The sequence below is a fragment of the Typopeltis vanoorti genome, chromosome 11 (assembly GCF_054136105.1).
Source record: "Typopeltis vanoorti isolate ZY-2024b chromosome 11, IOZ_Tvanoo_1.0, whole genome shotgun sequence".
Taxonomy (NCBI): domain Eukaryota; kingdom Metazoa; phylum Arthropoda; class Arachnida; order Uropygi; family Thelyphonidae; genus Typopeltis; species Typopeltis vanoorti.
In genome coordinates, this window is record NC_143559.1 from 140,068,886 (window position 1) to 140,084,352 (window position 15,467).

At 36.0% G+C, this 15,467-nt stretch overlaps 1 protein-coding gene across 1 annotated transcript in view; it reads right to left on the reverse strand.

Annotated features, from left to right (window-relative positions):
• Nucleotides 1-1,927: 1,927 nt before the first annotated feature.
• The window catches only part of LOC150102119 (uncharacterized), a 163,780-nt gene continuing 150,240 nt past the window's right edge, over nt 1,928-15,467 (reverse strand). Inside the window, exons 5-7 of the mRNA XM_090400528.1 lie at nt 15,044-15,137; nt 4,422-4,684; nt 1,928-2,441 (exon numbers count right to left, since the gene is read on the reverse strand). Of these exons, the coding sequence (XP_090256654.1) occupies nt 2,192-2,441; nt 4,422-4,684; nt 15,044-15,137 (607 nt within the window). The 3' untranslated portion in view covers nt 1,928-2,191. The remainder of the gene's footprint in view (nt 2,442-4,421; nt 4,685-15,043; nt 15,138-15,467) is intronic.

The window sequence follows — 15,467 nt, forward strand, 5'->3', positions numbered from 1 at the left end:
GTTATTATTCTCAAACTGGGAACGATCATAATAAATGAAACCTTGAAACTAAAACGGTCGTTCATCCCTGAAAAACTTGTCGATGTTTCGATTACAGAAATCACGCAGCCAACAGTAGCATTACCAGAAGTTAGTTTGTGCATCATCGTTCTGAACAGGACTGGTTGACTTTCATTTCCTCGTTAGAAATATGAGCTGCAGCATGAATAATTTTCATGTTTCATCTCCACAACAACACTCGTGGATTTTAGAATCCTGAGCCTTTCGCCTTTAATCTTACCTGCTCCTTCGGCCATTATTCAACAATAACAATAAGGAAGAGCCATACTACTATTTTAAAATCTCGTTTCTATTTACGTTGTCTGGAAGCAGATTAAGGATTAAGGGGAAGTCCTATCCTTGCCTAAGGATAGGATTTCCTCCAATGTCATGATTAAAGAGAAAGAGGACATGTTAGGTAGAATTATTGTTTTGGGGTGTTTTCTTTGAACATTTTTCAGCCCTCATATCAGTGCACTGTATGCTACAAAGAATTATGCACTGTGGTTGATCAAATACACCACTTTGTGTTGACACCCTTCCCAGATGGCACAGATTACTTTCTCCGTGATTGCGAGCGGTGCCACATTTATGTGAGAGATTAAATTCGCATCCGGCATTCTTCTTCTTGCAATGTTCGAATGTCTAATAGAGTCGATGCCACGCCGTACAACAAGAGGAAGCCTGAGAACTATTACAACAGAGTAAGTGAACAGCCTTTCTTGATGTAAAATAGTAATAATAGCAAAGCTACGTAGTATTCATTCCCGAAACTATTACTAAATAATGACAACAGAAATGACATTTCACTCTCCGACTTAGCTGAGAGTAAAATGTCAATCTGTCGCTACATACTGCCACCCGTCACCGAATTCTAATTTACGCATTACGACAAAGTAGAGCTTTATACTTTGTACCTTAGAACAGTGTAATAACGCTATGCCTTACTGCTTATCTGCAAAACTCATTTCTTAAGTTATCCTCAAGGATCCACCGAAACAAATTACAACTGAGAATAGCGCTAATCATTTTCTTAATATTTTGAATTTCTGGTGCCATTAACTGCCGCCACAGCGACCACGACATTTACAAAATAGCTTTCCAATACAATATTCTAATACTAATTTTCTAATAAAATTTTGTTTAGAAATTTCTGTGAACATTACTAAAGAGGTTTATTTAACATTAAGGTGCACTTTTAATGAAATGCAATATCTCATGTTTCAATGCACGCTAAAACTCTTGTAGCTCTCATTTCGTACGTGGCGTAAGCAAGCAGCGTTTACTCCTTCCTGCGCGGTACAATTATCTTCACCAAAACCATAATTTTAATCGAGTTATTTTCCAGAGAATTGCTTGCCTAAGGAAAGTCGTGGCGACGCGTTTGGCACCATGATGCTAGCCTGTAAGAAGAAAGAAAGTTAATTACGAGTCTGATTAATAAGCGAAGATATTTTTTCTTCAGCGGATCTCGAGTGAGTTGGTCTCGCTTAAACAGACGTGGATTTTTGCTCGCCACAAACCGTGAGATTTTGATCCCCTTCCACAAAATCTGCAGAAATAAACCAATAGAAATAAACCAGATACGATAGTCAGAAATTATATAATTGCTATCAATAGTTAATGCCAACTACTTTCATTTCTTTCCTTTAAACATATTTTATTGAATTTCTTTTTCTTCTTCCTAACATGGATTTAGGTCAGGCGGACTGTTCGGGTCTCACACCATCTCTTAATTGGTCTTCCCGTTCTTTTTTTTTTCTTTCTCACTTATTTTATATAAATTTTATATAAATATCTGTATAATATTTTCTGAATTTTATATAATATTTTATTGAATTAGTCATTGAAAAGGAATGAAGCCAACTTTCTGCTAGTACCTGCTCTGCCTTCATTCTTATTTAAACCTTCTCATAATGCACGTGACTTCCTCTCATGGTAGAATTAGAAGTGTGTTCGGCTAAGAGGTTTATTTTTTTGTGCGAATAATGGCCATTACATGGTTCACTTCACAAAAGATTGTGTCATGCAGTATGATGCGTTTAGTATTAGTAATGTAAGTGCCTACAAAATTTCTTCAGACGATCTTTTCCTTCCGAATCCAACATCTTGGGTTAGTTCTGCTTCTTTTCTTTCTTTTTTTTAACAGTTCTTACGATTCCAAACGATGAGTTTTTTTGCAGAGAATCTTTCCAATTGAGAACTCCACCAAGAAAACGCAAATGCCTGCAGAGTATCCGAAGAGTAGCAACCACATCGATCCTTCGATGTCGCTAAGACTCAAAGCTCTCGGCTGTCCTGCATCTTCAGGTACAGCCGATAGGTAACTTTGTAGGTGGAACTTGAAGATTTCGTCCTGAACCAACTTTTCTGCGATGCCACTCGGGGAAAGTTTTCTGATTCTGTAAAACAAAAATACAACAGCACTGAATTTCATTTTGAATTATACTAGAAGAAATGCAGTCCGTAAGGTCTACAATATATTGAATAAAGTAGCTTAATTCAATCTTTAAAGAAAGACGCTAAGCCTCTAAGGAAACAGTCATTAATATTCGGATTCTTTATAAGAATGCCTATTAATTTAATCAAATAAAAGTTCTAAGTAAGGATAGAAACGAAAGTGTGATGAAAACTCATAAAGAGATATTTCTAACAGAAGTACTTCCCTGATAATAATAAGAGTGAAGCAAACTTAACGTAGTTATGTTTGGTGACTTAAGGTGACTGTTCTTCTCTTTTTGCTCGGAAAACAGAAGAACAGTCACCTTCCAAGTGTTCTTGTTCATCCATCCAGCATGGAAAGGCAAACTTTTTTTTACTTTAGTTATTATTATTATTATTATTATTATTATTATTATTATTATTATTATTATTATTATTATTATTATTATATTAATAGAAACTCTGCGTATGTGGTAAAAACGTTATATTAATAGAAAATGTGCGTTAGATAATTGAGCATCCCTGCTATACAGACTTCGAAGTTTTGAAGTCACTTATACCCTCCATCAAGCAAGAAGGGGGTGATCATCTCACGCTCGGATGAAATTCATCTTCCGCATGCGATTTATTTCCACATTGATTTCCATTTCAGAGAAACTTCTTTCTCTCAATTAAAGCCTAGCCTAAAATAGCATTTTCATCATAATCCGATTATAAAAGTGCTTCGATAATCTGTAGGTTATTAATTATCGTCGAACGAACGTAATTAAAACCACCAATTTCTTTTTACTTGCTGATTAAACAAAGGAAAAAAAATCTTGTTATGAATCGTTCACTTTATATGCGAATACTACGGAATCTGCTATTTCATGGATATTCCGACAAGAAATAGAAAAAAAAAAAGAAAAAAAAAATTCTTGTATGCCCGGTGTAGCTCAGTGAAAGAGACCCTTGCATCCTCTGAGCTTAACCGCTCGAAGGGAGACTTAAGTTCAAGTGAAGTCACCGACTGGCGGAACTTATTCCGAGCCTGGCTTCAAGTACCCAAGTTAGACGATCTCTAGCGCGGTTAAGCAGGTGTTTACTCTCCCGAAAACACGGGACTTTCTTCGTGTAAACCAAGGAAATCGACAGTTCCATATCTTGTTAAGGAAATGTTAGGGTACCAAGAAAAGGAAGCACTTGTTGGTCGCTCATTTCATCGATTGCCGCTTATAATGATTGTTAGTCATGGACCAGTTATCTCTGATTGGTTACTGGTGGACACCGAACTGTCCATTCAGTCTCCAAAAAGGCTAGAAAGTTTAAAAAGGCTTGGTTGCTCGCAAGAAAGGAATAAAAGGCGTTTGTTGATTATTATTATTATAGTGTATTTCTTGTTATAGCTTACAGCAATTGAAGAATTCTCACAATTTTGTGTTGTTTGTAGGTGGAACGGATCCAAACGGCTTTCACTTTACATGTTACAGTGTTTTCATATAAAAATTAAATATTTCGCAGGTCATGTGTATATTTCTCTGTTTAATTTAGTTTAATACATTAAACAGAGAAATTTAATATACTTTCTCCCTCTCTCTCTCTCTCTCTCTCTCTCTCTTTACTGAAATGGAAAATAACAAATATATGCTGAAGTGCGAATTAAACAATACTCTGATTAACAAGCATAACGGACTCGCTGACAGAAGTTAATGTTTAAAAACATCGCCGAATCCTTATTTTATTATAATTATTAAAATATAAATGTCTTTTAAACAATCACATGATTTTCTTCTTGACATTTATTACAACCTATAATCGAGTAACTGTTACAAAAGTTAATCCATTAATTTCTCATTTCCTCGGCTTAGCTGCAGATCAAGATGATACTGAGATCAAGAGGAAAATGAACTAAATTATGGTGTGTGTTTGCGTGGGTGGGTGTAATGTGTACGTTTACTTACATGATGTCGAAAGTATCCTTCAGGAGAGAACCTTTCTGAAAAATGATGCCAGTCATGAATGTAAAAAATCCGTCTTTCGCTGCTAAGAACTTGTGGCGTTTTCTTAATCTACTGGTTCTTAATTCCAGAGCGTACTTCTTGAGAATGACAGCGTAGTTGTTATTTAAGACTCGGTTGGCCATATCTTCATCTTCTTGAAAGACATTTCGGGGATCCTTCATCATCGCTTCTCCTAATGTCTGATACATTCCATGTTTGGCCTCCTGCAAGATCGAAACGGAAATCAGTTACGAGGTTCATTCATTAAAAAAAAAATAATAATATCGATTTATCAGATCCCGCTTCAAGAGAAACATCTATACTACCTTAAGAAGAATATAAACAAGGCCACCAAAATTCCCTCCGCAGGAGAACCATCCCTCAGACACAGCCGTGTGCAGTTTCTCGACGGTGTCTATTGCCGGTTCTCTTTCAGGTACGATGATGTAGGACAGGACGGATCCAACGTAACTCCACGAAATGACTGCCGCTGCTATCATCCAAAAGGCGCAGACGACTTTCATATGCCGATGAGAGTGACTGATAAATCAACTGATGCTCAGAGATATTCAAATGTAATTTCATGGCGCAGAATGCAAGACACAGCACCTAATCGTATCTACATATAATACCATGGGTTTTCTGGCAGATTTTAATTTCGATATACTCAAGAACAAAAACTTACAGACTGACTTTCAAAAAGATCCAATAACTCCAAAACGATCTCAAAAGAGCTAAAAACATTCGTGTGTTTGTGAAAGAATCGAAATTATGAATCGGTTTTCTTCCGAAAGAGCACCGTTTGTCTGTGCTATTCAGTGGATCATGAAAGTAAATAGACGCCCGTTTCCAGTTTCGAATTAATTCAATTTCTTATAGAAGAAATTTGGTAGAACAACCAGACTGACAAATGTACATTTGCCACTCGGATAGTTCTTTATTTCCCCTGTCATTTGCTTGTGAAAGGTTCTTTCCAGATGGATAGACATTTCTCTCGAGCTCACTTTGTGGTGGTGATCTTAGGTTTGATAAAGAACCACCACCACCTTGAGGTGGTTCTTCTATCATATACATATGTATGTATGTATGTATGTATGAGGTTGGTGTGGTATGTTCTCGGCTTAACAATGAAAAAACGTATTTATAATTTCAAAATTATTTTTATTTTTCGACATAATCTCCCTTGAGACTAACAACTTTATTTCAGCGATTCAGCGCTATTATCTCGTTCCTGTAGTGGTTCTCAGTGAGATCTGCAAAATACCTCTCTACCTGCAATCACCTCTTGATTCGAAGAAAAACGCTGACCATCCAGATTAGCATCATCCACCCTATCTGGAGAAGAAGGTGAATGTTGCAACAATTCATAGTGCAGATCCCTTAATTTTCCCTTGCCAAAACACCTTTGTGGGCAGGTGCATTGTCGTGATGAAAGATGTTTTTTTTTTTTCTTTTGCAAACCGGGTCTTTTCTCACGAATTTTTTCGTCTAGTCTGGTTAAAGATCGGAATAATATTCCCCGGTTACTGCTTTACCCTTTTCAAGATAATTAATAAAAAAATGCCTTTAGCATCGCAAACCACCGATGCCATGACGTTTCCTGTTGATGGAACCAACTTTTTCTTCTTTGGCGCTGAACAACTGGTTTCTGTCCACTGTCTTGACTGCTGTTTGGATTCTGGTATGTAATGGTGAATCCAAATCTCATCCATAGTAATAAATCGACGCACAGAATCAGCTTTATTCTTGTTAAAACGGTCTAAGCACCGTTCAGAGATTTTCGTGCTGCGTTTTTGATCTGCTGGTAAACGTGGCACCCATCTTGTGCAAAGCTTTTTCATTTGCAATTCTTCATGCAAAATATATCCTACACGTTCATTTGAAATGCGTATGGTCTCAGCAATTTCACGCACTTTGACTTGCCGGTCATCCAATACCATATTGTGCGTATAATCAATGATTTCTGGTGTTGTTACACTTTTTGGACGTCCTTCACGTGGATCACCGTCAAGGCTGGTCTGCCATGTTTATACACGGCAACCTATTTCTTTATTGTCGAGAACGAAGGAGAAGAGTTCACATTGACTTTTATGAACTTCGAATGAATTTCTTTTGGTGTTAAACCTTCTTTTACAAAGAATTTTATAACCGCACGATACTCAATTTTATCCATTTCAAGGGATACAGACAACACTTTTGCTTTAGACAGCTGTATAAAATAAACTACTTGATAGAATTACTTGCAATTTCACATGGAGGCTTATGACAGATGTACCAACTTAGAAAAAAAAAATCTTGGTGATAGTGTTGCCATCTATGGTCGAGGCCGAGGACGTTTCAGACCACCCTCGTAAGATGAATTAGTATATAATAAGTTATTTTAATTTTATTTACTTATTATTATTATTATTATTTTATTTATTAATTTATTAATAATATTTTTGGCAGTAGCGGTAGACTTTAATGTTAGGCCTTGTCAATACCGCGTGTTGACACCATGTGAAGTTTGGCACTTCATACTGTATGGAAGCTTATTTAACAGGTGTGATACTGAGGCTTTGAGGGAGGTTTCTTATGTCCGTTAATTGTGTGTGTGTTCTTGTGCCATTTTGCCTGTTTTGTGGGGTTTTATTCCTGCTATGGACGTATGAGACCAGCTAATTCACGTTCGGTTGAAAGTCCTGATAAAGAGGTATTCGGACGCACGCCTTTCCAACCAAGCAGCCTCATCGATACCTAGTGAGCTACGAGGTTCGCACTGCTAGAATCCGGCTTTCACGGTGCGTAGAAAAACCTCTTATAACTTCGGATCCTGTAGAGGACAGGAACATTCCACTAAACGATGACCGACCATTCCCTTCAAGCGCAGCCTCATAGACTGTTAGTTTCAGTATTATGTTATTTTAACGCTATTAAATATATGTTTAAATTCCAAGAAAACTGAAGTAGTAACTTACATTTGAAATTCCTATGCAAAAGTCCTTAAGTTAAATAAACGCAAACGTTTATTTTCATGCAAATAATGAAAAAAAAAAAAAACAGCTCTGTCGTTGGCATTCCACTGTATTACTAATAGCAAATCAGCCACAAAAAAAAGTCATATCTTCTATTCTTTCGTTCATTTAGCAAATATTTATCACAACCTTTTCCACATACGTTTCCCAAAAAAGCACAAAAGTACACACAGCAATGTCGGCAGTTCTTGCCGCCAATTAACGAATCATAGACCGCCCAAGACGTAAACCAACGTCTTGGGCGGTCTATGATTCCTTAATTTAATCTATGCAAATATAGAACTTTTGCAGTTTACGCCTGCATCAAGCAAGCAGATAGTGCAATAATTTCATTTCATACCTAAATAGTAATTGCAGAAAACCATGCCAAGAACAGGATTCGAACCCACAGCTTGTTGTTTGTAGAGTTGGTACTCTAAATCAGTGCTTCCCAAACTTCTGGATGTCAGGGCCCCCTTTGCAAAAATTAAAATATTTCACGGTCCCCCTCAAAAAAAATCGTAATAGAGAGATATATTATTATAATATTTATTGTATTTATATTCAATACAAACCTTTACCACGAGTTGCCTCAAACCTCAACTATATTCAGGCCCAAACTCGACTTACCTGTCTGTTTGCTTACATGGGAAAAAGGAATAAAACCAAGTTTAAAAACTTACTTGGTATCTTTAACACACACACACACACACACACACACATATATATATATATGTGTGTGTGTGTATGTGTATGTGTATATATATATATATATATTTAACAGAGAAATGGACAATGACACATATCTGTGCCTGTTTTACCACACAAATATTCTTCCTTCTTCCTTTCTCTAAGGACAAAGGAAGAACTTTTGGGTTTTTAAAACTGTCAGGTGATATAAAGAAAATGGGATAAAACTGTTCCTTGTTGTATACATGATCAGCAGAGTAGGAAGTGAATCTCACCATCCATATATGATTATTTTTTTAAATTTCGAGATACGATAAAGGTAATAAAAATGGTAAGTAGTTACTGTACTTCTCAGGACACAAAAGTTTTTCAACAAAAGGATGTGCACAAATACATATGCAGAGAAGTCACAAGAAATAGGAAAAGCCTCATTGACTACATCATTGATGAAAGTGATATCTTTATGCAGGTTCAAGACACGAGTGTGCAGAGGATTTCAAATTGGAAGTGATCATTACTTACTATGAAGCAGGATAAAATTGGCATCACATTGAAAAGAGCAATGTATATAAGAATGTTTTAAAGAGAATTAAAGTTGTGCACGTAAGATATGGATATCCTATCTGCCTGGATTAATTATATTTCAAGACTGTTAAACGAATCAAGCACGGACACAAACGTACTAGAAACTTTTCAAGAGAAACGCAGGCATGAGTACGTATCAATAGTTGGGGTAGGAAAAGCATACAACAACTTGGAATGTGGAAAGGGGTAAATGATATTCGACCAAAAATGCTTAAGTATGGAGGTATAAAAGTTTTGCAGTGGCTACAGTACATACGAGTAATTAGAGGGCCTGGTCAGAAATTCGAATTCTCCATGATATAGTAGAGTAGAGTATTCGTAGTTCTCTTTCATAAAAAAAATAGATACTAAAGTTGGATTTGAGAATTACAGAGGAATTTCTCTACCAAATATTTAAGGTAATATTTATGCAAGTATACTTGAGAAGAAGTTGAAAAACATTGCGGAAGAGAAACTTGGAGAAGAACAAGCACGGTTCAGGCCAATACGTTGTTGTCAAGATCAGACTTTCAATTTAACACACACAATTGAGAAATCCTGGGAGTGTGACAAGGATTTGGATTTAAGTTTCGTAGATCTGGAAAAGGCATACAACAAGGTGACCAGAGAAAACGTTTTCAAAACTCTAGAATTATATGTGGTGAATGGAACATTATACAGAGCAATACACAGATTTTTAGATAAGTTCTATATATTTATATATCCTTCATAAATTAGAAATGAAAGAAATACTGGAAGACAGTTGATGTAAAATCAAGGATGAGACATGTATGCATATCACTTTCACTCTTATTCATAATCTATATGGATCACATTATGAAAGAAAGTGGAAATACGCCTGATATTAGAATTGGAGATATCAAACTTACATCTTCGCTTTATGCACACAATGTACTCCTAAGCATGTATAGTGCACGTCTACAGGATTCTCTAACTAAACTGAATAATAACTGAAAAACATTTGGCATAAATATCAGCAATAAAAAGGCCAAAACTATGGAAATAGGCAGGACTATAGTAAACGTCAGCTACATTCTGAATGGAGATGTTTTATTTCAGCTACTTAGGTACAGTTTCAAGTGAAGGTGGCAATTTAAATATCGAAATAAACAAAAGAAAGTTGGTATGGCGGATAGCTAGCTGAATAAATTTATATAGAATAATAGAGAAATAAGCCAAAACCCCAATCTAGCAGCATATAAGAGTGTTCAAACCAGTTTCAAGTTACGGATCTGAAAGTTAGATAAGAAATAAAGCAGTTGATCAAATAGACCGCAGTTGTATGTGATTGTGTGAGAAAAATTAGTGCGGTGAATCATGTTGAAAATGAAAATATTAGAAAGGAATTTGACATCAGCTCTGCTTACATATAGAGCAATATGTAAGCAGAGCTAATCTAAGGTGGTGCACGCCGCTCATTCAAATTCATCTAAAAGGAAAGAACTGATTTCTCATCAAACGAAATCCCGAATGTGGAAAGTAAGCAATTACTGACACCCTATAATTTGGTATTATTGTTAAACGAAATCCCTCTCAAAATCTCCACCGAAACGCATTCAAGTTCTCAAAACGTACAACGAAAAAATGCAAAGAAAATAGAAAAATATTTCCAAAATAATTTTCAAATGCTGTTCATGAACAGTCACAGCGCAACACGAAAGCAAATGGCGAAAATCGGAATCAGACGCGAACCTCGATTTACAGCTACTCAGTTTCTCCACATATTGAGAGCATTGCCTTCCGTTACTCCGTACGTGATTCCTTTATTATAAAGTTTGGTGGATGCAGTGCTGCGTACCAAGCTAGCCATCGTGCTCTACAAACGTTTTCTCGTTAACATCTCTTCCTTCTTTTTCTTTTTCCCATTATGTAGCATTATATGGTGGCTCTATCATTCACACGAATAAGTAAACCTCCTATATTTCTCACGATTCCAACAGCCTTCTTTTTTTTCTATATCGATAACTGACAAATTCCGATAGATATTAAGGTAATTGCCAGAAGCAAAGCTTCAATGCAAATTATACATCTCGACCAAAATACCTCACAGCTTTCGACATTCTCCCAAGATTATCAATTAAAGGCGAAATAGCAAATTAAATACAGAGGTAGCAGGGTTTTTCTCCCGATAACTCGGGTTTTACAAATCCCGCGTATCGAAAAATCCGCCTGCAGAACACTCCATTTACAGACAAAAAAATACTATTTTTGGTGAAGATGGACGGCAGATGGCATTGATAGTAGTAGAAGGAGAATTAAGTAATAGTGGAGAGGGTGAATGTATTTGGGGAAGTATAGCAGAGTGCCCTCCCGGGATTGGTCATTGCACTCCCTAATAATAATAATAATAATATAAGTATTATTATTATTATTATTATTATTATTATTTAATTTTTTTTTAAACCAAAGTACTTGATACACTTGAACATGACATGCTACTCGCCAAACTATACTGAATAGTTATAAGAGGAACACTGCATACATGGTTCAGGAACAGAACCTCAAAACAGAAGAAAGTAACAAAAATAGGTACATGTCACAGCCGGGGTATACAAATAAAACACGGTGTTCCTCAAGGCGCCATATTATCACCCACTCTATTCAACATGTACATTAACGATGTTCATAACATATCCATAAGAAGTCAAATATTTCAATATGCAGATGACACCGCACTACTAGCAATCCACACAGACATTAACACAGCTCTCTGCAAAGCACAACAAGACCTAAACGAAATAAGAACATACTTCCACCAAAACGCAATTCTAATCAACGGCACCAAATCACAGATGTTGATAATACACAACCCAAGAATCATGCGCCCCGCATCACTATCGATACATTGTCACACATACCGCTGCATTAACAACAAAAATACCTGCCGATGTTCCGAAATCAAACCTGTAACACACGCAAAATACCTCGGTGTCTATATATATATTCCCACCTTAAATGGACAAAACATATACAATACCTACATACCAAACTCTGGATCATCACAGCAAAACTCCTCCAAGTAAAAGACATTAATCCATCCAACATAAAAAAAAAAAAAAAACTCGTATATCACGGTATCTGCGAATACCTACTCAGATAAGAAATGACAGTCTACGTAAATACATCAAACAGCCACCTAACAAAATTAGAAACATTACACAGAAAAAATTGCGTCAACAGAGATTTGGACACCTTACACCAACAACCAATATCCGACCAGCACATGACGACACAGAGAATCCTGAGCTTTAAAAACCTGAAACAGTACATGACATTAACAAGGAATTACTTCAAAATCACCTATCGACAAAACAGGGACACATATCGTATAACACGACCTACAACAACTCTCTACATCCTTATAACCTTTAATAACCTATACGGTTCTTTTGTGAGTTCACATCAGATACCCACGCAACTCAACAACCTACCAAGAAATTTAAAACAGGTAGATAATTACAGAACAGTAAAACATTAACTCTGGAGAAAATACCAACAAAGTTAATATACCATTAACACTAATAAGCACATCACAAATCACCAATCTCCACTGCCTACATCCCATGCATAAACAGTAACAACAACATAAAGGGTGAAGGCTAATCCCACTCTCTTCATAAAAGCTAACCCTAGCTTCGAAGTAAGTGGGATTAAAGAGCGCTTCACTCATCTCCACGTAATCCTTACAATCAAAGAATGCAGATTGCGTAACAAAAGAGTCTGTAAAGTGCATAACAATGATGAAGATACTGATATTTAAAACAAAAAATAACGTGTACATATAAATCGGTATCATAATAAGCTATGATATTGATATTGAAAAAAAAATAATACATTTATATTTAAAAAAATACTGTACTCAACATTTGTATGAACAGAAAATGTAATAGTGCATTTTATTGTATATATGTAAATACTCTGTATGATGAGAAATAAAACGTTGTTACATTTATATATATATATATATATATGTTAAAGATACCAAGCTATTTTAAACCTGGTTGGTTTTATTCATTTCAAAAGTAAGCAAACAGACAAACAAGTCAAGTTTGCGCCTGCAAGTGATGCAAGTCTAGCTGATCCTATAGGTAGTGCAAGACCAAGGCAACTCGTGGTAAAGGTGGAATAAGCTCTGATCACTAATCTTAATATTTACCCTTAATGCCAAACCACATCTCCAAGGTTTCGACCTTTATTGAGGTCTCATCAGTGGGAGCCAGGCTAGAAATACCAAGATTTAGTAATATAGAGCTTATAAGTATTTTACCAGAACAAGCTACCATAAGGTAGGGTAAATATTAAGATTTGTGATCAGATCTTATGCCACGTTTACCATGAGTTGCCTTGGTCTGCACTACTTGGATCAGCTAGACTTGCATCACTTGCAGGCGCAAACTTGACGTGTTTGTCTGTTTGCTTACTTGGGAAATGGAGTAAAACCAGGTTTAAAAAATATATATATATATATATATAATAATAATAATATATATATAATATATATATATATATAATAATAATAATAATATATATATATATATTATTATTATTATTATTATTATTGTTGTTGTTGTTGTTGTTGTTGTTGTTGCTTTCTTATTCATCACATCTTCTTTCCATTATACATTTATTTCAAATATCGTCAATCCTTGCATTCAGTCAGACCAAAGAAACACAGGCAAGTTTCCTCTGTTAAAACGCCCTTCTCTCAATTACTCTCCACGTAATCACACTTTACTCTCAAAGCCTCTCAATTACTCTCCACGTAATCACACTTCGCACTAGAAATGGCCCCTTAGGGGAACGATCTTGCTAAATGTGAAAGAGGAAATAATATTGCTTTCCAAGGACAGAGTGATATTCACACACACACACACACACACACACACACACACACACACACACACACACACACACACACACACACACACACACACACACACACACACACACACACACACACACACACACACACACACACACACACACACACACACACACACACACACACACACGATGTAGACTGTTGTTATGGGTTACAGCATTATTCGTGTTTGAATGAGGCTTTCATGTTTTATTTACCGCAAATTCCACACGTTTACGTGATATGTCGTTGGTACGAAAACGGATTAGATAATTCCAAACAATCTCATTTACAGATGATTCCTGGTTCGTGTTTCAAGCCAATTTTGTCCTCCCGTAAGTAGTGTACTAGCTTCATACTACATGATGCAATTCATATCCTAACTAAAAATGTTCACAAATATCCAGGCTCACTGCTGGTGGGATGCAAACACAAAGCCTGCTGTTAGGAGAGAGAGAGAGAGAGAGAGAGAGAGAGAGTGCACACTGTCCACTTTGCCCGCTAATTCATTCAGATTTCCAACCCATACATTCGGTTTTTGGAAGAAAGCATCCAATGCATTGCAGGAAAATTGAACCGGCGTATCGTAATTGGGTGGAAGGTTTGTGCATTCAACACCTGCAAAATATCCATCATTAAAGCAGAACTGGACATCGCAATTACTAAATGCAGAAGAATGTTCAGTTTTGGCAAGTTTTGTTGTTCGTTTGTACTTTTATCTGTTTCTCAGCGAGATAGTTTTGCCCTACGAAAGAATAAAAAACAAAACATTCGGGACATCTTTCATTTCTGATCATCACGATTTCTCAGTGTCGCACGAAATGCTTCGAGGAATCGTCAGGATGCTTCCGAATAAAACGAGGAGATTTTCGTCGCCCAAAATGAAATTCTGCATTTCAGTCCGAAGTCTTTTCCTAAACCGGAGATTCTTTCATTGATATTTTATACAAAGGCCTTCTATCTCGATAGAGAGACTGGCCTTGCAAACTGCATTTTTACTCGGCTCTCAAAAATTATCACTCAATTCAAGGACAGTACCGCTGGACAAGAATACGATGACAATTTTTAATGGTGGATACCCCGTACCATCCTGTCATCTTTTTTCGAAATTCTGGGACACATTCTGTTTCTTATTATTTTCCATTATTTTTAGATGAATTGCTTACTTTAAAATACACACTGTTCCGAAAAGATATAAAATGTCCAATTAGATGCACGAATATTCATTCTAGTTTACTCAAGAAGTTCAAAGGAATATTCTTCCTCTTCTTGAGGCAAAATGTCGTGCGTATTATTGAAGATATTATTGAAGAAAACAAAAAAGTCTCCGTAGGATTTGTGTACGATGTCTTCATGATTTTGAAACAAAACAAACCTAAAATCAGCACTTCAGTATAATGTTGGTTCACCTATAATATTGGTTTACCTGAAATCAGCGAAATAATATTGGTTACCTTTCTGTGGACCACACCTAACAATCCTGGAACATTGCCTTTTTTGGTTTTTGGACCGCCAAACGATCCATCTGAGGAAATAAATATTTTATACCTGCAACAAAAAAAAAAAAATAAGAAGAAAAATTAATCTCAAATCACATTTACATTTGTCAATCTGCATTAAAATTGCTTTCCTCATCTCTGAAGAAATATTTTGCTAACTTTTGTCTTTTCTGACGTAATATCTGTGAAGATTGGAAGAAGAGTCATCATTTTATGGCTTTTTTTCATAGTTTGGGCTGACCTCCTAATAGCAGTGAAGGGGAATCTTAACGTTGCTGTCTAAATTGACATTGTTAGTAGTTTTGTGCTTCCATTTCTTTCTGTTTTCTTATGTGAGTATGAATTTATTTGTATTTCTCATTATTAGTATTACATAAAA